The sequence below is a fragment of the Rhipicephalus sanguineus genome, chromosome 1, assembly GCF_013339695.2.
Source record: "Rhipicephalus sanguineus isolate Rsan-2018 chromosome 1, BIME_Rsan_1.4, whole genome shotgun sequence".
Taxonomy (NCBI): domain Eukaryota; kingdom Metazoa; phylum Arthropoda; class Arachnida; order Ixodida; family Ixodidae; genus Rhipicephalus; species Rhipicephalus sanguineus.
The window spans coordinates 144,400,508-144,425,656 of record NC_051176.1 but is presented as its reverse complement, the minus strand read 5'-3'; the positions used below and the strand labels follow the sequence as shown (position 1 = coordinate 144,425,656).

The following is a 25,149-nucleotide window of genomic DNA, read 5'->3' as shown; positions in this document are numbered from 1 at the left end:
GTCACTCATTAGTATCGCTACATTGCATTGCCTTGTGGCTCCCAAAGGCCATCGTTTCTGCGGATTTGCGGCTAAATCGGGATCGGGGAATTAGCACAAGCACCCAATGTTTTCGAGTTAACCGGGCTGGTACTGACCGCCGCTTCAAATTATCCCCTCAAATTTACATTGCAAAATACAGGGCCGCAGAAATCCTTCTAATTATGTGGGATTTCGAAATAACTGAGTTTGAATTAATGAGGTTTAACTGTATTACCTTCACATCGATTCATCATTTTTAAAGTTTAAAGCTTGTTATATGTACTGGCTTATATGCTCTAAGTACTATAGTAAACTTTAAAACATAACATATTTTACAGGTCATCGCTTGCATTCTACCGAAAGTCAAATCCTGCTACTACTCAAAGTTGCTTCCACTTCCCTTTGAACCAAAAAGAATGACATATGCATATGCCTTGTTTCAGCTTTAAAAATATTGCGCTGGTTAGTTAGGTCATGACAAATATGCTCATTTTTCTTTATAATATGTAACATATACTATTCGGATTCGCTTCGAAAGTATTCGACCAAATCACTATTCGCTTCGAATTCACTTCGGACCTAAAATTTACTATTCGCACAAGCCTACTTTTTAGGCACCGCCATAATCCCCTCTGGGCTGTTGTAAATATGCGTGACCCACCAAAATGCACTGCTGAGCGGTGGCTTCAGCCTTTGTACCCCCCCCCCCCATTATATTATGTACCTGAATCCGCCCCTGAGCCGTAGGGCACTTCTCTTAGTGCAGCGGCTGCGTTTCCTGGAGGAGTGAGCTGCTAGCCTATATTCATATACAACTCCTCTTTGTTGCTATTGGATTTACTATTTTGCTCTCGCGGTGAAACTGACTTTTTTCTAACGTGGGATGGTTTTCGATGTTGTGCGTTCGTGGAGAGCAAATGGTTCGTTTGGGCAACATGATAGCAAAGGCGTTGCATTGCTCTGGGCAACGCATGAGGATTTGACAAGAACCCGCAGCAGCAGAACAAGCGCCATTCCACAGTGCATTAAACCTGCATTTGTTTCTTCTTTACATGTGACACTCTGGCAAGGCATCTAACTGTGATTGCTGCATCTCAGGCTCAACAAAATTGATTTTTTTTCACGCAAAAAAATAAAAAGTTGTTTCATGTTGCTATATTAGTCGAGCATTCTTGTGGCATTTTCAGTTTAAGATTAATCCTTCAGTAACTATGCCTTGCATGAAAGGTCGAATTTCAGTTTAACGAAGTTTCGATATAACAAAGGGAGTTGCCGCTTTTACCAACTTCGCTATATTGAGGTTTAACTGTTCTATGTACTATTCAAATGGGATTAAGTCGTTTTTATTTTTTAACGTGCGTATTAGGGAGTGACATCACCAAGCGATATGGTCTTTACCCATCTTGACATAAAACAAAGTTCTGTTTCACTCAGGGAATTTTCGCAAAAACACTCAGGGAAAACCTGCAAAACTCGGGGAATTTAGAAATGTCAACTCGGCAGACACCCTGTATAAAAAGCCTGCTGGAGGCTTCTTCTGTATGCAAGGACACACTGCACGAAGTGTTGGATGCAGCAAACATTTTGAATATATTTTAATTCGCTTCCAAGGTGTGTTTAAATGCTCATTCTCGCAATGGAGACCCATTGATAGCGCGACTCACACCGACGTCGCTGTGTAGGAAGCGTAACGAAAGTTTTAGTGAAGTCGAACCATATTAGAGTGACGTGTCATGAGCGATGACCCACAGCTCCACTGCACCAGCCAAGCCAAGAGAGCATTGGCTGCGAACCTACCTATTTTTTCTGTTGCTAAAGTAGCCAAACTTTCTCGCATTCTGCAAAGTTGCATCGTCACGCAAACCTGCGAAGGTCACACATCTTTACTTTAAATGTGAACATATTCGACAGAGATCTGTCTGGCTGGGTGAAAATTCATACGAAAAAATAATAAACTCTCCAGCCACTTATAGTCCAAAGTTGGTAAAATTTTTAAAAATTTTTTTTAAGAACTATAAACTGCCCCGACGTTTCGGGACCAATTCGGTCCCTTCCTCAGGGGTGACTGTTCAGCTGGCTCCGAAGCTAGCGACTTTTTTTTTTTTTTTGGTGGTGTCCCCCTCTCCATCGTCTGTCTTTCCGCCGTTCTTGTTACTGAGGTGTCTTTTCCACTGGTTCTGTAGACCGTGCACGTACACACTCGGTAAGGTTCTAGTTGAGCAGTTAACATTTTCAGGTGTTGTTTGGATATGCCAGGATATGCCAGAACTGTCTTTTTGTGTGGCTGCCTTCCGTGTCGATCTCAGCATCGATCTCAGTGTCGACCTCAGCAACAAGAACGGCGGAAAGAAGGACGATGGAGAGGGGGACACCACCAAAAAAAAAATGTCGCTAGTTTCGGAGCCGGCCGAACAGTCGCCCCTGAGGAAGGGACCGAATTGGTCCTGAAACGTCGGGTCAGTTTATAGTTCTTAAAAAAAAATTTTTAATTTTAGCACCTTTGGACTATAAGTGGCTGGAGAGTTTATTATTTTTTTCGTATGAATCTTCGCTTTAGTGTACTGGGTTACCGTAGCCGTAAATGCGAGACTGGATAGGTGGGGCCACCTGGCAGCGCTAAGACGAACCGGGCAAGCACAGAATTGTTGCAGAAATCTAATGCATTCTGCTTCTCTGGGGGTGCAAATACTCGGCAGCGATGCAGTTCCGAATGCGTTGCCTATTTAAACATTTTTTTCGCCAGTCGCCAGTAACCCAGTGCTCCGCAAAGATCTCTGCATATACAGGAATTCATTCACTCACTAAAATTCTCTATTAAAGAATATTGGCGAGTTTTGAAGGCATCCAGACGGTTGCTAGTGTGTGTGTGTGTGCGAGAGTAGATGATCCAGCACTGCGTGCGTCACAGTTTTGTGGGCCCTCGCGTTGTAGCTTCCTACATAGTGACGTCACTGTCCAACTCTGCACGCAGAAACTGAAACCAAAAGTCGTTCGTATAAATGAGGCGATACCAAATGATCCAATAAGAACACATCAATCTTGGAGCGTGTATCGTACTTCCTTGAGCAATAAGAAACGTTTGCAATAAAGAATGCACAAGCCTCAAATTTGATGGCACCACCCCTTTAAACACATGCCAACCTGAAGGTGCTGGTGGGCTAACAGTCAATTTTCTTGGGATAAGTGTTGAGATTGTGTGAAATAATGAAGTAGGAGCTTAAAATGACTAATGTTGGCTTGTGTATTCCAGCTGTGTACTTATGTACTTCACTTTTCAGAAAAAGGGCATGATCGCCACAGGCAGCCCCTGCCCTATATGCAGAGATGAATACCTTGTCATTCACCACACTGTAAGTTGCTAAACTAAACCTTTCGTTAGATTTGTTGCATTTGTTATGTGGCTCTAATCTTGGAGCTCAAAGGGTAACTGAAGGAAAATGATAAATCAGTTTAAACTGACAGTGCATTCTTTTAAACATTATTTTCCTTAAATCTGTGGTATGAAGTTGTTTAACAGAAACGATGCCAAAGATGCGTCTTTTTGTGCTGAAACGCCTGTGTTAGTACATAACTGCAACGTCACAGATTTTTAATTGTTTCTCGTAGACCATAGTAGCACAGTAAACGTTCTCTAAATTTGGAAAGTTTTCTCTAAGACCTCATAGAATAGAATGTGGCTCATTTCTACAATTTGAAAATTATTTGGGGCTGAACAGGGCGCCCCATTGTTATCCACAACATCACAGCAACATAGTGCAGCAACTTAAAGGTAGCATTGCAATGATGGAAGTGCCGCTCCGATGTGTAATATTTGTTAGTAACTGCTCCGAACCTGCTCCGAAATGGCGTTGGGAAACTGAAAACAATGAACTTTAACCATGTGACTATCCAGTGAGCCTAAACAAAACTAATAACAAGCTGTATACTACTGTCATCCTAATATGCTAGTATGCAGCTTGCATACTAGCTGCGTACTAGCATACTGACATGCCACAAGTACTGGCACTATACCAGGCCCGTAGCCAGGAATTTTTTTCGGGGGGGGCACTTGCTGAGACAAACTCGACTTTTTGAGAAAGACACCTATTTTTATTATATATTTTTGGTAAAAACACATGCTTCACCAGAATTTCGGGGGGGGGGGTGCTCCTAGGCCCCTCCCCCTGGCTAGGGGCCTGCACTATACTATATATCTGATTTGGCTGTATAATTGTACCTGGCAAGCAGTCTATTTTGGTGAAATGTATGTGACGCTAGTTCGATATCGTACTGATTACTAACTTCTGCTGTGACGACTTTGATGTGTGACTGATGAAATTTACTACTTTATCAGCTTTGACCTCATTTATGCCGCAAGAACTGGCATTTTAAGTGTATAGCTCATTTAGCTGTGTTTTTTTTATTTATTTTCAATGCTGGCTATATTGCTGCAACATGAAAATAACGTATTGTTTTCATCTCATGCTGTTTTGGTGATAGTTGCATGTCATTGGGGCTACTTTTATAATTTGGTGCTCAGCTTTATCGCTTTTATTTTTATATTGTTTCTGCCACAAGTACTAGTATTTTAAATATATGTAGCTCATCTTCGTTAGTGTTCAATGACCATCCATCTGCTTAATTATTTGTTTCTAGCAATCTGCAGTGGTTATTGTATGTGCAATATGCTTAATAAGAAATATTAACATTAAATAATAATATTTATGAGATGCTTAAAGGATGCTTCAAACTACAGGAGTAGTTTGGAATATTTTGGCATCTGCTCCGAAAACACTAATAGCTGCTCCACACTAGCATTTTTTCTGCTCCAGAATCTGCTGCAAAAAGCAGAGTGTCACTTCCATCACTGGCATTTCTATCCATCTTCATTTTTGCATATCTTATGGCTCATCAAGCCTCCTCGCATGGTGGAGTGGCTTTGCTAGTATGTAGTGTAAAAGTGTAATTTTCTGATGTAATTGTTGTCAAGACATTTACAAGTGCACAAGTGCATAACAATAAAGCCAGTTTAGGGTTTAACAAACCACCTTGTTAACTTGTGTGCTAACAAAATGTGGTTAAGTTCAGACAATTTATTGTATGGACAAGTACTACATTCTTTGGTTCTAAATCCTCGTTGCTTCTGTCATCTGTGGTCTCTTCCAGAACACCAAATTGCTGACTCAGTTCATCTCTCCACACACAGGAGAAACCCTGCAACCACAAAAGACAGGTGAGTGTTGTTGAGCAAATAATGTAAATACAGAAGGCACTGTGTAATTGTGCTAAGAGGCACCCTGTCAGCATATAGTAGAAGTGTGCTTGTTGTAGAACCCCAGGTAAGTTGTTTGCATAAGGGCTGCTTGTTTTGTGTTGATCAATGATCAGAGCTCTCTCCTGAAGTATGTAGGTAGTACGTACATGCGTACATATAAAATTTAATTGCAACGAAAATGCAGTAATTTTACATTGTTGATACTATTGTAATCTATTGCAAGAAAATTTAATTTTTCTTTCTCTCAAGCTTAAAGTGAACCTTCCACTGCAATAGGAACAGTGCTCCAAATATGGTGGCCAAGAGCATTGGGCTTTACCACTGCTTATCACACATATGGAGAAAGGCAACAGGAGGCTTCATGCAATAACTTGCGACATGCAAGTTGAGTTCTCAGAGCTAAGGCACAGCATGGCTTACGTGTTAGAGATAGTATCTAAACCTAACCAGTAATAAATTCAATATAGCTAGAACTAATTGGGGGGGGGGGGGGGGCATTGTGACATATTGGACATAAAGTTGTGTGCAGAAATTGCGAGTAGACTTTTTTTTTACCGTACCTAAGTGATGATGGCTCTATACTGTGCAATGTCCCATTTAGACAAACTAAAGACAAATGTTAAGGCTATGTAGACTTAAAATACCCTCCCATAATTCTAGCAGTTCTTGTTTTGTGCTAACAAACAACTTAGTTGAAGAAAAATGCAGGGATGAACGGACTGTATTCGTCATCTAAAATTTAAATCGCCCTTCATGAGCGAGGCAGTTTGGCACAACTGTCAACACTGCTGTTTGTGAGCAAAACAACAACCCAGAGCTGTTGTGATTGGCTGTATTAATGTGAAAAAAACAGAGCGTGTACAGGGTCGACCACACTTAGAACACCTCATTAGTATTGAAGCCGGAAAAACCAGAGCGTTTATTCTGCTTGAATTCTAGTGAAATGCTTGTTATATCTAATCTCAGTGTCGATAAACGCAATAATAATTTTTCTAATTATGTACTAAACATAGTCTATGATACCTTGAATACTAATGAGGTGTTCACCTTAGATGTGGACGACCCTGTACATATAGTGAACACAGCCTGCTGATTATGCTCATCACCATTGGCTTTGTTGATGCTTTTGGTAAGAATACTTTGGCTCAATATGCTGAACTCGGTTTAAGCAATTTGTACTCTCAACATCACATGGACACATATCCTGCTGCTTGCAGTCAGCATGAGCTTGGCAAGCCAGCAGAATCTGTGCAGCCCTACGCAATACTGAGCGAATGTGCTGTATGGTATAGACACACATTACGTGCAGTTTAACATTGATGTAACGGTTTGTAGACATGATCGTCACTACATGAGCTACTCGAAGTGTTTGTTTTGTTTGGACAAACAAAGATTGTGTAAATTGTGCAGCAACAATTGTAATATGGACGAACTATTGTGTCAGTATATGTCACAAGAGCAGCTGAAACTTAATGTACAGGTTCGTGCCTTTTTCTCCTTGAAAGAGTTGTACCTACAAACACCTCAAGCATGCAAACAGCGATCAACACTGTGAACAACATGTGGATTCCTGCAAAAAACAGTGCACAAACCATGCAACAAGCTGGAAGATGAAAGAAAGAAGTTATAGTTTTTGCAGAGGTCATCCCGAAAAGAGAGGCTGTTGGGCACAGCACCAGAGTTATGGTTTAAAACCATGTCAGTGCAAATCTATTTGCAGCTGCCAAATGGCTCAAGAAATTGTTAGATATGGGTGCAAGTTATATGCAAAAATCTCGTTGAGACGTGGCTTTATGGCATCAGCCACATAGAGCCTTCATGAGCCGCAGCGCAGACGACCAGTTTTGTCTAGGGTGACCACCTGGGTGGCTAGATGCAGTTCAACTGCATCTAGCCACCCTGTTTTAGGATGCGTTAGTTTCAAGCACTGCGAGCTCTCTACTCCAATCTTACGAAAAAGTCAGCTATGGCCGCATGGTTCACGGCGTTGGCGAATGCTTCTGGTGCCAGTATATGACTTCAATAAAGTAAAACAAGCGGCGTTGGGCAATTCCCAGACTCTTAATCAGTAACATTTGGAAACTAAGCCACAGCTGTTTTGCGAGTGCTATTTTTTAGTTGGCGAATTTTTATGTTGGTGTTAACTTTGTTTCGTGTCGGAGCATCCTACAGTAATGTGTTAAATAATTTGTTCACACAGGTATGCATTTAAACTCCAACTTGTGTCAGTTATTCTATTTCCCTGTTTCAGAAATGACAAAATATTACAAGAGAAAATTTCTCGCCAAAATTTTTAAAATAAGTTAGTGTAGTCAATTTCTCATTGTGCTGTGTCAATCACAGCCGATAAGAAATAGTCACAAATGGGAAATTATGAATAGCATACTTGCACTTACTACAGGCCCAACTAAGGCTGAATCGAGCCCCAGGCTGCTGGGCCCAATCCTGGCCAAGCCCTATAGCAAAACTTGCTTATCTTTTAGCCCTACCTTGAGCTTTGGCTAGATATTTGTAGCATTGGCTAGATTATCTTACTTTTGTAGTAAATCATACCCTTGTGGAGGCAAGATGGTGGATCTTATGGTAAGGAGATGTTTAATAAGCCAGAAAAGGCACATGAAGTTCCTACACCAGCTGTCTGTGACATCATGGATTTTAAGGAAGTCTGCTAGAGCCTGTTTGATTTGTTATTTTTAAGAAGGATTACATTGTGTTCTAAAGGAGTCAAAGACTGAACATGGCAAGTTTCAAGAACTTTTACTGAGAGAATGTCGCAGAAAAAAAAAAGTAAGAAGCAGCTTTCAAATCCGTGATTTTGCGCTGATGTACCAGTGCAAGATGGCAAGGTGGGCTGACTAGTTTGTTCCTTATGTAGCAGCATTATAGTTTTATTACCAAATCCAAGAGATGACTTTTTGAATATCATTTTCTCTTCCATTAATAACCATTTGAATGGTATTAACCATACAATTTTCAAAGAATGTTTTATTGGTCTTAGCTGATTTAGTGTTTATCTTTAGCGTTGCTTTAAAGGTGTTCTACAAATCATTTACTTCAACAGTAACTCTTTAATCATTTTTGGAAGTGGATTACATTATATTAACTTTGTAGAAAATAAATGAATTGGAAAAAGTGACTGGTGATGTGTAAAGCAGTGGTTAATCAGATGTAGCTAGTTTCACCCTTGTAGAAAAGCATGTTTTTGTTGTTGCTGTATGACAATTGGTCATATCATTTGTGTAAAGTATTTGCCATAATGTATCGTAAGAACTTACAAGAACTTGTGACAGTGCATACTTCCTCATTCACATGTGGTTTGTTTAGGTGATGTACTCACTGTTTATTTATCTGTGCTTATTTATTGTGAATGTTGTGTCCCATTAACATACCTGCCAAGTCTCCCGGATTTTGAACGTTTCTCCCGGTTGTACGGGTCATAGCAAAATCTCCCGGAAATCCAGCTTTCCCCCTGCGCGTCCAGTGCATTGCCCCATGCGTCACGGTGACGCGAGGTAGGACGTTTCGCGTACAGATGCGCTACAAGCAATTTAAAAATTGATCCTAAATGTGTTATAGGTTATATCAGCCGTTAATATTTCGTAGATGATGCGTTTGTGTACACACAAATCTATCCCACAAGTTGTCTCGCCTTCAAAATTTTGTGTCACTACTGCTTTAAGTGGAGAGCCCAGCACATAAAAGGGTACCTGTTACCGATGTCTGTCGAGATAGCGTGTTCGCCAGCGCTTGCGACCGTCCCCGTCTCAACGGCGCCCCTTATTGCCTCTTGCCCGACAAAATAACTGGTAAGCAAGCAACGACAGGCCTCGCACGCGGAGCGATGTTATCGCATGTGCCCTTCGCGCGATGGTGACGGCCGGGTCGTTTCATCTCTGCTTCAACCGCGTTCGTCCCTAGCGCTGGCACACTTTTACTCGCACGTGAAACAGACGATGCGTAAGCGATGTTATCGGTTTGGACTCTGTACAGATCAGCGGAAACCGCAAAATCCTGCTGACAGTGTCCATATAATTGCTATCGCAATACCCCCCCCCCCTCCCCCCGTTGAGTAGATCTCCCGGATTCCGTTTCTCCAAACTTGGCAGGTATGCATTAAAATCTGTTTTCATGCAGGTTTGTGCAGAGAGAAACAGTTCCAGCTTGATCTGGCCATCCTGAAAGCTAAAGATTTAGGTGAGCATCTCTGTATCAAAGTGAAAGTTGATTGTATTGGTGACCATTGCTTACTAAAATGTGCTAATACGTTTCTACTTAGTCACTAATCCCTTTTTTTTTCTGTTTTGTACAAACTCATTTAAGAGCTACTCATATTCCTTTTATTCTGAATGGGCCTCATTTTGGATGTGCAGGCTCCGTACTGTGCATTCATATTGGTTTTCGAAATGCTGAAAAGAGAGCTGCACATGCCTCAACCCATTAGATGTGCCAGGTCTTACAGTGGTGATTGTCACATTTTATGTGCCTCCAAAGCTCTTTCACTACAACTTATAAACATGGGTTACAGAGAATCAGTATTGCCATTAGTGGCTATTGCTACTGGCAGCTTTCTGCAAGTGTATTGGGTTATGGAAACGAAATGTGCACGTATAACCTTAAGGTAGCAATCTACCTCTTTAGAATGGGGATATAGTGAGAGTTTAACATGTTTATTTGTCATCTCTTTATCCCTTAAAGGGGTCATGAACCACTTTTCCAAGTAATGATCTAATGACCTCAGTATCGGAGTTTACTGCCTCCCGAATCGATTGCCGCAAAAATTTCTCGAATCCGTCAAGAATGAGCGGAGTTACGGGGGTTTGGCGCACGCTCTCAGCGCTTTCTCTCTTTTCTCGTGCCGACGAGCGCACTGGAAGCTACATAGGGAGGGATGTCACGGGGGAAAGAAGTTACGTCAGCACGCGTCATGAAACGCAATCGCTCTCCCGCTGTGATTCGCGTGCTCGAGTGCGGCTACCATGTACTGAGGAGTGCGGCGCCGGCAAGTGGCGGCACCCTGTGGCAAGAAGCGCATCTGATCGAACGCCACTCTCGAATTACGTCGGCTATCGGCCACTAAGCATTCTATGTCTCTTGCGACGTAAACTGGCAGATCCGCGACGTCAACGTGCAGACGCCCCGGCGCCCACCGACGAGAGTGAGAACCGGCCTCTGTTTGAAAAGAGGGTGCCTGGGGAAACGGCAACTTCGAGCTCTGCTTGTGGCCTTTACGCGGCGCGCACGGCTGTAATATTTGGCAGAGCAGTTCATAGCCGTGTCAGCTTTCCACAGGATGTGTTTTTTCAACAAGCCCAAGGGGTGCTTCATGACCCCTTTAAAAAAGATAGCCCTTTTTTGAAGGTAGTAGTGAGAATTTTTTATTGAATGTATACCGTCAAGGCTATAATAACATGGCATATGTAAATTGCAAGCTAAATAAATGCACTCTGCAATGGCATGAATTAAAAAGCACATGTTCTGAGGCAATGTAATATATAATGAGTGAAAAATGACCTTTGCTGAAAAGTTCTGGAAATGTTTACAATGATATGCTGTTAAAATAAAGAAAATAAATTAAGTCATTCTTCAGTGTGTTTACTATTAAGAAGTTTAGTACGAATGGACTTGCTCTCAAAACCTTACATAGATTGTAAACTGAACAAAGTGCAGAAAAGACGCTTTATTTCAAAATTACGGAGATCCAATGCATCTGTCGCAATCTGTGAAGCAAAAGCTATCTTAAAGTCATTAATTAAATTCTGTACAACTAATCACAGTGTCTACAGTCTTGTTTACTTTCGTCCAGTGTAATCCATAATGTCATGCTCTGTTCATAACAAAGGTCACTACTTTTATTTCTCATAATCTTTGTTTATGCACTACACCACTCATAAGCTGTGACAAAATCAAAACCCAAAACCAGGTGCATGTGCATTGTCTGACATCTATGCAGCAATGCCACAAGGACAGAGGTGATGTATGTTGCCTGTTGAGGGAAGAATGGTACTCACTTGTGGATGTGCAGAGAAATGCAACATATATCTATCTAGTTTTGAAAATTCTGTAGGCTGGGCCATGTGTGGGCAGACACCTAATGGTACATATAAAAGGCCTAAATTAAAGAATTTGTTGACTATAATGTGCTATTCCACTACACTCTAAGCCAAAATCGAGTATTTGGGGAGTATTTCTGCCACACAACAATAATCGTCATCTGGCTTGCTCGCGTTTCCTTTCTTGAAAACCCAGCTCTCGTCACTTTCCTGTCAAGAATGCTATGTCACGCTGATAACGCGCGCGCCGTTCGTGACCGGAGAGTGTCGCGACCGCGGTGATAACGCGAGGAAAGCACGCGAGGTGGATGACGATTGTTGTTGTGTGGCAGAAACACTCCCAAAATACTCTATTTTGTCTTAGAGTGAACGAGGTTGGTGTAGTGTTCCGGTTTTGTGTGAAAGTATTTTTTCTGGGGTTGATACAGAACGGAGATGCACTTACTTCCTCTGTTTTGATGGTTAGCATACTGAGGGCTGCACACATACGCTTCTTTGCTGCTACTTGCATTCCGTACACAAATAATTTTTATGTGAGCAAAGGCCATTGAGATTCTGACCAACACAGCAGCAGCCAACAACAGTAGCCACATCAAACCTGGGAGGCTAGCTAAAGAAACTTCACTTCAAAAATGATGCGTGTTACTTTGATTGGTGGAAATTGACATTCAGCAGTGTAAACCCAATATTATTCCAACCCAACAATATTATTCTCCAACTTTATCAATCTACTGAAAGTTCTGTCATTTGCAGAAGTCTTCAGCAAGTTGTTAAGTTTAGGGAGGCGATGTTGAGACTGGATTGGGGGCACAGTTGGAAGCTAGGTGGTTCCTGGCCGTCCTTGCCATCACTTGGGGCCCCTGCTTCCATAACTTCTCATACCTTTCACCGAATGCCATAACAATACTTTCTGAAGCACCATCAGTAACAAGGACATCTTCCCATGTTTGCTTGCAAGGCTTAGTAAGCCTTTGTAGACATTCTCAGAGCAAAAGGAAATGCTTCGCAAAGGCAGCTCTTTACTCCTGTAGGTTGAGCTTTTTCCATGATGCATGCAGCATTTCACTGGCTTCTAGAACCCTGGGAACATGCTCCATGCGCTTGACTGATAAATTCATCTTTTGTTTCAACCAGTGCTGTTCGGGATCTTTTACTTACTGGTGACATGGATGTCAAGTAGCTGTAGTTTAACAGTCGTATTTGATACAGGAATGTCTGTGAGGTTTTCCATTGAATAATTCTTGTGATCTGCTGAGTAGTTATCCAGGATTTGAGTTTTATTAGCATTAAGAACCATCAGCAATAAGACACACACATACACTACAATGGGGCACTATGTAGTCATGCTTGTTCGATGTAAGCACTGTGGAAGCATAAAAAAAAATGGCAAGGAAAAAGTGGAATTGCTGTGCTGCACTCATTGGCTGCATTGTGTGGCATGCATTGTAGAGGCACCGTTCTTCCAACTTGTTGAGACATTGCTGCCCTGAAATTCGTTCGAGTGGACAGTCCTCTCAGGGACTTGCAAAACTGTTTGTAGTAGCTGAAACTTCACTCTAAGTGGGACTGTTGTATGTATGCTTGACTGTATGCTGTAATGTACAGAGATGTCTTGACTCCAGTTTCCTGCAGCCATTGAAAGCTTCAGTGTTCTAGCTCATAAGCTGTGCATGGTACACTATTTTTTTCTATTTAGTGGTAACTGCTTCCTTTGAATTGGTGCCACAGATAATGGGCAAAAAATTGCATTCTGCTGACCTCAAGAGTAGCAGATCCCCAGTATATGCCAAAGAAAAACTGTAAATTAGATAGATAATATTGCTAACATTTTTACAGTGTCTCAATGGGCACATCAAATTAGCCAACCATCAAAGGACAGGAAAAAAAACTTGCTGCTGAACAGCTGGTGAATGTCTTGGCTGGTACTTGGTCTCCATTGTCGGAACTAACCTTTCCTAGCCTGTTGTCACAATTTCGCACATTACCGAATCTGAACTCATAGATTTGAACTGGACACTTAAAGGGACCGACAACTGATTTTTCTCGATCCATTTTTTTACAGCGAGACAGGAAGCTCACCCTTCGTAGCGTTTGTAGCTGCAGTGGTTTATCCGAAACGCACGTAGTTATTTTATAAGCAGTATTTTTCGATCTGGAAGGCTCCAAACACGCATGGAGGCTTGCTCCAGCAACGCTGAGAATTGATAGCGATGCCGCTAGCCCTTGTGAAAGCTGTCGTTGTTCTGCTTTTGCAGGAGTTACTGTAACTAGGCTTAACCACCTTTATTTTGAGCTTTCCAACCATTTTTGGAAATATCAAGCTGTTACAATGAGATGTGTGGCTTTATACACCTTCCCGGTATTTGTACAGTGTTGTGTGCGCCTGCGCCCAAGGTTGCCTGCGCCTGTGTCATGGATGGCTTGTCCCGGCGTCGTTACTCTCTCGATACACGAGCCAAGCCAAGTAATCGAAAACGTAACTGTGCATACGCACGGCCGCACCGAGTAGCAGCGCGCGTCATTTTTGAGACGAAGTGTAGGTAGCAAAACTATGTCGCTCCAAAATCTTAGCGACCTGGAAACTGCGTGCACGGTTGCATGAGCATGCTGAAAAGTTGCTCAAGACGCGCTGACGAGCATGGGATCATTACGTCACGCGAAGGCAGCGCCACTTTAATGCATACTACTAACGCAGGCCTATATGTACATTATTATGGAGTAATACTTTTTAATATAAAGAAACGAACAATATTTCAATACTAACAAAAAAATCGTCGACCGCGTGTAGCAATCAACGGTCACGTGGCCGTCTTCATCGGATCATTCATGTTTTTGCCGCCAGAGGCGCCACAGTGTCATTTTTCGCGACTTTCAATTAAGAAATAAAAATATAAATCCATCTCTCACGCAAAAAACAGGGTTGGTTTGAGTCAGTGCAACGGACAATCTTTACATCAGTAGAGTCAACTCATTTCATATTCTGGGTAGTTGTCGGTGCCTTTAAGGGATATCCTGATTTTCACGTCATGTGTGGTCATCCAAAGAAGAAACTTTAGTGTGTTGCCATCTGTAGCTTGGAAAACACCTTGGGCGTAGTGTTTCCAACAAATGCAACCACTTCAAGAAACTTGGTGTGGCTGCACCTGTTCAGGTGTATAAAATTTGTCATTTCTGCTCTACTGTCTGTCTCATAAACTGTCGTAAGATGCAAAAATGGTTAACCTGCAAAATCAGAGTTCACGTGGGAAGTAGGCTTGTGCGAAAATTTGAGCACTTCGAATATTCAAACGAATATTACAGTATTTGAATTCGCTTCTACACGAATTTAAATTCTAGGAAATCGTGAAATATTAGAATGGACGAATAGGCATATATAAACCGCATGTAACCTCCTGTAAAGGTGGTTTCACTGCAGTGGAGGGGTGCTATACCGTGAATATAAACCGCATGTAACCCCGTGTAAAGGTGGTTTCACTGCAGTGGAGGGGTGCTATACCGTGAATACACCTATCCAGGGAAATCCGCACAGCCGCGAAGCCACACTTCAAGATTAAATGAACATACAGTAAAACCTTGTTAATTCAAAGTCACTGGGACCATAGGCGTGCGCGGGGGGGGGGGGGGGCGCCCCCCTAGTCACCGAAGAGGGGGGGAGGGCGCAAAGTGTACCCCATACATTGACTTAATAGGGGGGGGGGCTGCGATGAACCGTCGCCCGCCTTCGCCCCCCCCCCCCCCTGATGAGGAACCCTGCGCACGCCTATGACTGGGACTGTGAAAAATCTTCTATTTAAGTGGGTTCTCGAATTAACCAAACAAAATGCCGGGATGCAAGGAACTTTGAATTACTGAAAGTAATCAAAGGTGGTCGTTTGTTGTGCCTGCTAGTTTTGTGGCTCCAAGGGTTATGTTTTCCAGCAATACCCAGTCCCAATTTTGCCGCTAAACCGGGGAAACGGTGGGCCTCACTGCTACCAGCGCAAGAAAAAAAAAGGGGAAACCTCCTAAAATTTTCTCGTGGTCAACTGAAATGTGCGCCTGTGGAAAAGACGTACTTCACTGCAACACAATGGTGACACGCAGGCGGCATGTCACCTGCTCCTCGCAGCATCAGCGCGTCATGATGCGACCATTCGCCCATTCTTTCTGGTAAAATAAAGAATTTAATAATGACTAGTGTGACGGAATTAGCTATGTGTTCTGGGTGGAAAAGATGATCATTGAAGTTTTCGAACTTCGTCTTCGAAGCAGGCATTGCTCGCAAGTACTCCACCAGCAGTGCAAGTGCGCAAATTGCCGGAACAACCGCCTGTCGGAGTTCCGTATGCATCGCGAAATCCGTCGGACCGTCCTTTATTAATTGCTCTATTTCCCCAAAAAGAATGGGTAAATCATGACGCGCTGACGTTGCCAGAAGCATGCGTCATGCTGCTCATGTGTTATTGCTGTCTTGTAGTGAAGCACGGCTTCTTTTCCGCATGTGCACATTTCATCTGGCCACGAGACCGCTTTTTTTTCTTGCTCTGGCAGCAGCGAGGCTGGGGTGCTGAACTTGTCACTCATTAGTATCGCTACATTGCATTGCCTTGTGGCTCCTAAGGACCATCGTTTCTGCGGATTTGCGGCTAAATCGGGATCAAGAATTGGCACAAGGCACCTAAAGTTTTCGAATTAACCGGACTGGTACTGACCGCCGCTTCAAATTATCCACTCAAATTTACATTGAAAATACGGGACCTCAGAAATCCATCGAATTAAGCGGGATTTCGAAATAACCGATTTAGCATAAAAGAGGTTTTACTGTATTACCCTCACATTGATTCATCATTTTTTAAGTTTAAAATCTTGTTATACCGGCTTATATGCTCTAAGTATAGTAAATTTTAAAACGAAATGTATTTTACAGGTTATCACTTGCATTCTACCGAAAGTCAAATCCTGCTACTACTCAAAGTTGCTTCCACTTTCCTTTGAACCAAAAAGAATGACATTTGCATATGCCTTGTTTCAAATTTAAAAATATTGTGCAGGTTAGTGCGGTCAGGACAAATATGCTCATTTTTCTTTATAATATGTAACATATTGTCACGTTTAATACAAAGGCGACATGCACAAGGCGGCGATACAAGGCCCCAAGTCCCGAACGGGGTCGGCACAGCACAGCCAAAACAAAGGCACTGGCGCGAGAGCTACTGCGTCTTCGTCTGCCTCTTTCTCGCTGGCATATTAAGCGCGTGGCATTGCCCCTCCTCCCGAAGGAGCATCGCCTCGATGCTCAACGAAGCATTCACGGTAAACATAAACGAAAACCTAATGTCATCAATGTCACAATGTGTTGTATGGTTTTAACCGCACCACGTGCACAATCTCGGGTCGTGGCTGTCGGCGTCGTGGTGATTGGCTTCCGTCCGGAAGGACTTCGTAGTTGACGTCGCTCACTCGTCGTAGCACTTTGTAAGGGCCGAAATACCGACTGAGAAGCTTTTCAGAAAGACCTTTGCGGCGCACGGGGGTCCATACCAACACTTGGTCACCCGGTTGGTAATCGACTTGTCTGTGGCGGAGGTTGTAGCGCCGTGTGTCGACGTCCTGTTGTTTCTTGATGTTCACGCGGGCCAGTTGGCGTGCTTCCTCGGCTCGTTGCACAAAACACTCAGCATCTTCGTCAAGATTGTCGATGTTGTCAATGTCGCAGGGGAGCATTGCATCCAACATCGTTTGAACATCACGACCGTATAGGAGACGAAACGGCGTGAAGCGTGTGGTCTCTTGCGTAGCGGTATTGTACGCGAATGTTACGTAAGGCAGCACCTCATCCCACGTCTTGTGCTGTACGTCTATGTACATAGACAGCATATCAGTTATCGTTTTGTTCAGCCTTTCGGTCAGTCCGTTTGTCTGTGGGTGATAGGCTGTTGTCTTGCGATGCGTGGTGCAACTTAGCTGAAAAACCTGCTCAAGGAGCCTTGCCGTAAACGCCGTTCCTCGGTCTGTGATGACGCAGGATGGAGCGCCGTGGCGTAGTACAACGCTCTCTGTGAAAAACTGAGCGACTTCGGAAGCTGTGCCTTTGGGAAGAGCCTTCGTTTCAGCGTAGCGGGTTAAATAATCTGTAGCGACGATTATCCACTTGTTTCCCGAAGACGACAAGGGAAACGGGCCCAGGAGGTCCATGCCGACTTGATCGAAGGGTGTTCTGGGTGGCTGGATAGGGTTAAGTAACCCCGCAGGCTTAACAGATGGGGACTTTCGGCGCTGGCATTCGCGGCAGGCTTGAACGTATTGTTTAACGCAAGCGGCAAGTTTCGGCCAGTAATATGACTTGCGTACCCTAGCGAGGGTTCGGGTGATGCCCAGGTGGCCAGATGAAGGTTCGTCGTGGCAGGCAAATAGAATTTCGTCACGAAGCCCTGCTGGAACGACCAATAGATAAGTTTTGTTGCTGGCAGCAGCGTTCTTCTTGTACAACACGCCCTGTCGCAAACAAAAGGATGACAATCCGCGGGCGATATTCGGGGGCAGAGATACGTTGCGGCCTTCTAGATGTTCCATTATAGGTCGCAATCCAGCGTCTGCTCGCTGCCGTGTAGCTAAGTCTGTTATGCTTACGGCTCCAAGAAAAGGGCAGTCATCTTCGAGGTGTTGAGCGGGAGGTTCAACTGGCGCGCGTGATAACGTGTCTGCATCTTCGTGTGCGTGACCTGACTTATACACGATAGTGACGTCGTACTCCTGCAGACGTAAGCTCCACCGTGCTAGTCGTCCGGAAGGGTCTCGTAAGTTCGCGAGCCAGCACAGCGAGTGATGATCCGTCACTATCTTGAATGGGCGGCCATAGAGGTACGGTCGAAATTTAGCAAGTGCCCATACGACGGCAAGGCACTCCTTCTCCGTGGTACTGTAGTTGGACTCAGGGCGTGATAGGGTGCGACTTGCGTAAGCGATGACTCTTTCAACTCCCTCCTGCCGCTGCACGAGTACCGCGCCCAGACCGATGTTACTGGCGTCGGTGTGAATTTCTGTTTCGGCTTCCTCGTCGAAGTGCCCAAGAACAGGAGGTGATGCCAGGCGATGGCGAAGCTCGGTGAATGCAGTTTCTTGTTCAGAGCTCCAAACGAATGGTGTGTCGGCTCTAGTGAGTCGAGTAAGTGGTTCGGCAATTTTCGAAAAATTGCCTATAAAGCGCCGGTAGTATGCACATAGCCCAAGGAACCGCCGAACACTTTTCTTATCGGCAGGAGTCGGGAAGGCTGCTACAGCGGTGGTTTTCTCGGGGTCAGGACGAACGCCTTCCGCGCTCACAAGATGCCCAAGGAACTTCAGTTCTTCGTAGCCAAAGTGGCATTTCTGTGGCTTTAACGTAAGGTTAGCCGACCGGATTGCCTCGAGTACTTGTCGTAGTCGCTTCAGATGTTCGGAGAAGCTGGCTGAAAATACGACCACGTCATCTAAGTAGACAAGGCAGCTTTGCCACTTTAAGTCGGCTAACACAGTGTCCATCATGCGTTGGAAGGTAGCTGGCGCAGAGCAGAGACCAAACGGGAGCACTCGAAATTCATAGAGGCCATCCGGCGTGACAAAGGCTGTTTTTTCACGGTCGCGTTCGTCAACCTCGATTTGCCAATAGCCACTCTTCAAATCAAGGGAAGAAAAATACTTCGCTCGCCGTAGCCGGTCAAGAGAGTCATCAATACGCGGCAGCGGATAAACGTCTTTTTTTGTGACGTTGTTGAGCTTTCTGTAATCGACACAGAAGCGAAGCGTACCATCCTTCTTCTTGACCAGGACGACGGGTGATGACCACGGACTGTTCGAAGGCTGGATAACGCCATCGTCGATCATTTCCTTGACTTGCTCCTTAATGGCTGCGCGTTCTTTCTGCGAGACACGGTATGGCTGTTGGTGGATAGGTCTTGCGTCATCGTAAGTGATTATCCTGTGCTGCGTGATTGGCGTCTGACTCACTTTAGAGGATTGAGCAAAGCACGTCCTGAATTCAAGTAACAGCTCTCGCAAGGCCTTCTTGTGCTCTTCTGACAGTGCGTTGTTGATGTCAACATCTGTTACGGCTTGTCCTTCGCGGCTACTGTCTTCACACGTAAAACACTCAATGACGTCCTCCAAGGCTTCAGCGTAGGCGACGGCAGTGCCACGGAACAGGTGACGATGCTCATTTGTGAAATTCGTGATCATGACCTCGGCTTGACCGTTCCTAATGTCAACGATGCCTCGTGCCACAGAAATTCCAAGCGCCAGCAACAGGGAGACGTTGCACTCTGCCAGTGTTTCACCATCACTTGTTCCTTCGGAAGACACCTGAATCATGATACTTGCACGAGGTGGTATGTCACACTGTCGTCGGAAACACGAAGGGCGGCTGTACGGCGGCAGGTGTCCTTTGACGTAGCCTTGACTGTAGAAAAGGAAATGCAGCGTCTGCGTAGGTCGATTATGGCACCGTATTCCCGAAGAAAGTCCATTCCGAGAATTAATTCGCGGGAGCATTCGCGTAGCACGAGGGAGCTGACCAAAAACGTGGAACTTCGTATTTGTAGCCTCGCAGTGCACACACCAAGCGGCGTGACAACATGTCCTCCAGCAGTGCGTACGTGGGACCCTGTCCAAGGCATGATAACTTTCTTCAGTAGGCTGGCCAATTTTCCGCTAATAATCGAGTAGTCAGCGCCAGTATCTACTAGAGCAGTTACATTCCGACCGTCGATAAGCACAGGTATGTCCATTGAAATGTCGCCAGGCTGGGATACATGTGTCGTCGAATTTCCGTCGGTCCGATGTCTCGTCGATTGGAGGTCGAGGTCTTCATCACGTCGATAATCAGCGGCCTCGCCTCGAAAGGTCGCTGGCGTCAGTTTTCCAGGTGAGGGCTCGGAGATCGTCCTTGCGGCATCCGACTCCTGTTGCCCGAATAGGATGGCGACCGTGGTGATGGTGAACGCGACTGACGCCTGGGTGGTAGACGCTGCCGAGCGATAAAATCTTCAATTTCGGGTGGTCGCTGTCCGAACCGGGGACGGGGTGAATTGGCAATATACTATTCGGATTCGCTTCGAAAGTATTCGACCAAATCACTATTCGCTTCGAATTCACTTCGGACCTAAAATTTACTATTCGCACAAGCCTAGTGGGAAGACGTGCAAACATATAGGCATTATTTTGGGCTAGTTGCTGGTTTCAACTTTCATTAAGCAAGACTTCATATATTTTCCACTCTAGTAAATGCTGTAAATCTAATTCCCGGTGTTCTTACCGCATACATATATAAGTATTTTTAAGGGCATTTTGTTAGCTCAGGCAAAAAAATTCTGGTTTTAGATGACTCACATCCCATAATCTAACATTGTCCTCGCACTACTGCTAATACTAGCACCCAAGCGATCATTTGAGGATGCAACAGAGTCGCATGACCAACATTCACACAAGGGCCTAGTGATAAAAGTGCCTGTCATCCTAATGATTACAAAGTGTGCTGTGCTCATTGAAAGTCACTGTCACTTAGCAAAAAACAAATATATGCTCAGAAAATTTACGCCTTAGACTATGTTATAGATGGCAGAGCAAGTTCATGATGATACTGGGAGCCTTAAAATTGGGCACAGCGGTCATGGGTCACCCGATGCATGCTTAATGGCTTTAGTTGGGAAGGATTTCGAAGGGAGACTTCGAAGTGGGAATTTCAGTAATGTTTAGAAAAAAGTAATATTGCAATACATTAAAATGTGGCAGAGAGTTGGATGGGGTGACAAGGAAATTTGTAGGTGCAAGATTGCTTCAGCAAATCCACAACATGGGTGTGATAGCATATTCTTATTTTGGTTGCATCCTCGTATCTTAATTACATTTCTAACATAAGCTTTATTGCTTTTTCTATCCATGCCTTTAGGCTTGATCAGCTACCAAGTGCCATTTAGGCATTATGACTACAAGGACTACTACCCACAGCTTCGGGATACCAAGGAAGAAGTTGGGGCCAATCTGCCAGAGTAAAGGGCACTCTTAGTTTCGCATAGTTGTAATAAAGGTCATACATAGTCTCCTGTATGCCTTTCACTTTAGTTCTGAGATCGCTACTTATTTATTCTTTGCATAAAGCCTAGCAAATGTTTATTCATAGAATACGCTGATAGATAGCTTCTTTGTATGGTCTACTTGTGGAATAGTTTTCTCTCACTAAAACAATTCATCTCTCATGCACTTTCATTTACTTACGTGGCCATTTTTCTTCTCTGTCATTTGCATTATTAAATTAAATCACTTCCTTCACATGATTGTTCTCACAAAGCACATGGTGAAATTCTTAAGTGTAACTAACTTGGTGCCATCATGTAAGAGTATTTGTTGTATTAGCAACTGTCCTGCTCCCAAGATCACATTTCACATGGTTACCTACAGTTTTGAATCATTTTTCTGACCCCTAAGCAATGCTCGCACTTCAAATGCGTGCTGCAACCTCGTGGTGAGTGACAAAATCGGCTGGGTAGTACCAGTCGCAGCTCTTCACATTCTGTTACACTGTCATCTGGCCAGCCTCGCCTGTTTCTTCTGTGTGTTCAGGCTACCCATCTTGCTTTACGTGAATAGTTACAGAAAATGCACTCTTGTTTGCTGACAGTATGCTGTGTCTCAGCTTGCCGGTAGTGCATGCCCAAACATATAGAAAGCTGGAGCAAAAATACACCCAAATCCCTACAAACGTTGGCACTGCTGTATCTTTTTTAAAACTTTTTTTAAGAACTGCCATGCTTTTGCATCGCCAATGGAGCCACACAGCTAGCGGCCGCGGAAACATCGCAATATCTTGTGCGAGCATATAACAAGATGCTCACACCCTGTTGGGGTGCAGTAGGAACCGAAATTAGCTTTCAAAAACATGTAATTTTTCAAGGTGCACTCGCGCTTACCAGTACATTTTCTAGGCTCTTGAGGACGCGGTCTTTCATTTGACGCAATAAAACAACTGAAAATATTTGTGTCGGTAACCCTTTAATGGAATTTATAGTATTGAAGTGGCACATGCATAAGCTGTTGCAGAACACTTTGCTGAGAGGGCAGGTAAAACAAAATTGACTAACGTGGCACAGGCAGTCAGTTACAGCATGAAGTTAGGGGAACATATATGGAAAATTGTGTTCAAAGGTCTGTTGCCACTTGCGATGCTGTTTGTAAATAAATATCAAACTGGTGGCTACGTTTGTCTATCCCTATCAACAATGTTCTTTCTTGTGAACACAAAGGTCAAGGAGACGCGATCACTCAATTTACAGATGGCCACTGCCCAGAAATGTGTGCTTGCCATATAAACATCATTGTGTCCAGTAGCCCAAAAACTCAACGTCTGAACAATGTGAACTGGTCCAACTTTGTCAGTGTTTGCTTATTCTTTTATTAGGTTAATTAGCTCAATACATTATTGTACAGTAACGGCAGATGTGAGTTGCTGGGCATTAGGCAAATGGACACTTATCACAACAGTGTGCCACTGCAGCTTGGTAGTATCACTTAAGCAATACGTCCGGTACATGCTCTAAGGTAGCACTTAAGCGAAAATGTCTACTTCTCGTGCACTGTGTATGAATTGGGCACAGCACTTTGATTTCTTCTCGACAGATGGAATGCTATGAAGCATCCCATGCACGAAATTCTCCAGAATTGCTAGCACAGCTCAGACTAGTAGACATACCGCAGCTCCTTGCATTCACCAGCAGGTGTTCACATTTTGTACTATCCGAAATCTGCAAATGCATTTTAGAAGGCACTGGCGGTTGGCATTTCCCCAGTGCTGCCCAAGCAGCACATCCTACCCATACTCGTCGACAGCTTTCTTTTTCAGTGCAGGGACACATGCAGAGGCGCAGCATATGCACATGTGTTGCTGTTTGGTGTTTTCGTACAGATAGTGAGCTTAGCTTCATCATGCTGTTTTGTATTTGTAAAAAAATAGTATAACTAAACTGTATTCTTCGATCTTATTGCTTATTTGTTATTGTTTTTATTGTATTATTTTTACAAGAAATTGGAAAAAATGTCAATTCTCCCCCTTTTATGTTATGCCTTAGGTCCCTTAAAAGGAAGCTGAAGCACCTTTTTTTTAAAAAATGATGACAAGTGAAGGGTTCCAGCAAGTTTCAAATGCAAGCACAAGAAGACTGGCCCAGAAAAGCACACTGTTAAAGGGACACTAAAGGCAAATATTAAGTCGACGTTGATTGTTGAAATAGCGGTCCAGAAACCTCATAGTGCTGCTTTTGTGCCAAGGAAGTGCTTATTTTGAAATAAAATCACGTTTTTAGTGGTCCGCATCGCGTTAGCGCGCTTCAAATCTCCCGCCTGAAAATACGACTTTCATACGTCATTGCTGCCGTGCCCAACGTTGCCCGCTTTTACTGCGCGGCCACCGACACTAGTAGCAGCCGAGCGGAAGTAGCGGGACCCACAGTAGCAACAACGGGCGCTGCGGCAAAGACTTGGTCGGATGGGCACATTCAAAGCCTTCACCAAGTTGCGGTTGGTCTCGTAATCCTCAGTACGAAAGTGCAGCGAGCACACACGCAGAGGTTTTGACTGTTTAGCACACTGGCGCAATGGCATGACACTAAGCCACTTCGAGCGTAAGGGTTCATTCCGCGGCACCCAGTGAAAAAACACGCCGGTTTCCTTGCTGCAGCACTGGCGTTGTGCACCATTCGGCATCCGGCAATATCACACGCATGCGGCATTTTGTCGAACATTCTGTCAGAGCGACTTTCACGAGCGCGCAAAACACGCACGGCAGTACGCGATCCCGAAACTACCACTGAGACGGGCGAGGCGCAGTTCGGCGAAAACGGAACCTTTGAACCACGCGCGCCGTTTCCCATGGCAACGCCACGGAGGTTTTGTTTTCCATGAATCAAGCGGAAACGAACAAACAGCATTTTATTACGTCTTTTGATGCTCGGAATGTTCTTTTTTTACTGCTGCTAGTTTGATTACTAGTGATTTATTGTAGGCCGACTTCCATACGTCATCGGGATCACTTCGAAAATGTCCCACTCGTGGCGCTCATCATGTGATACATTTAGCTGCATTTAGCTTAATTTCTCGGTAGGTAGTGCACTGCTGTTGATAATATTGCCGTTTTAGAAGTTGTCATACATTGGGCTTTCACTCTGACATAAATTGTTATTTGCCTTTAGTGTCCCTTTAAGGAGTACTGACATGGATTTTAAATATTTTTGGATTATTGCTTTAGATAAAAACACTGGTATCAGGAACCCTAAAGAGAGTATTGTGGTGCCTGGGAATGCATCCAATATATTTTTAATACCGCTACTTTAAAAAATCAGCATTTCCGTGTACGAATACAACCGAAGAGCGAAGCTCCTTAGAAATGGGACGCAAACGACTATGTACGTTTTGAAACTGTTTATTGCGCAACGCGCGCCTTTTCTTGGGGGGGGGGGGGGGGGGGGGGGGGGACAGCAACACGCGACGTACTAGCGGCAGATCTGTCATCTGTTCGTGATGCACGTTAGCAACGATGAGTGAATTGTCGTCCAGTGACCCCGACAGTGATTTCTGTGATTTAGGCTGCATGTAGGACGCACAGTCCGCAAACTCAGTGGAACTGTCTTGACTCGTCGGGATAATGTCCATTGCGGTGGGGCTGGCTTGCAGATGCTCAGTGACAAAAACTTTAAAATCAAAGTAAAATATTTTAGACGTGTTTTCCGACTCCAGTGTGGTGCGAGCGTTAACACTACATACCAAGGGAATGAAAAATGTCCCTTTTTCGATGTCTAAATCGTGTCAGTACTCCTTTAAAAA

At 44.0% G+C, this 25,149-nt stretch overlaps 1 protein-coding gene across 1 annotated transcript in view; it reads left to right on the top strand.

The window, feature by feature from the left end:
• The window catches only part of LOC119399494 (uncharacterized), a 34,431-nt gene extending 13,059 nt beyond the window's left edge, over positions 1-21,372 (top strand). Inside the window, exons 4-7 of the mRNA XM_037666300.2 lie at positions 3,300-3,371; positions 5,167-5,233; positions 9,410-9,469; positions 21,227-21,372. Coding sequence (XP_037522228.1) covers positions 3,300-3,371; positions 5,167-5,233; positions 9,410-9,469; positions 21,227-21,330 — 303 coding nt within the window. The 3' untranslated portion in view covers positions 21,331-21,372. The remainder of the gene's footprint in view (positions 1-3,299; positions 3,372-5,166; positions 5,234-9,409; positions 9,470-21,226) is intronic.
• Positions 21,373-25,149: the final 3,777 nt, after the last annotated feature.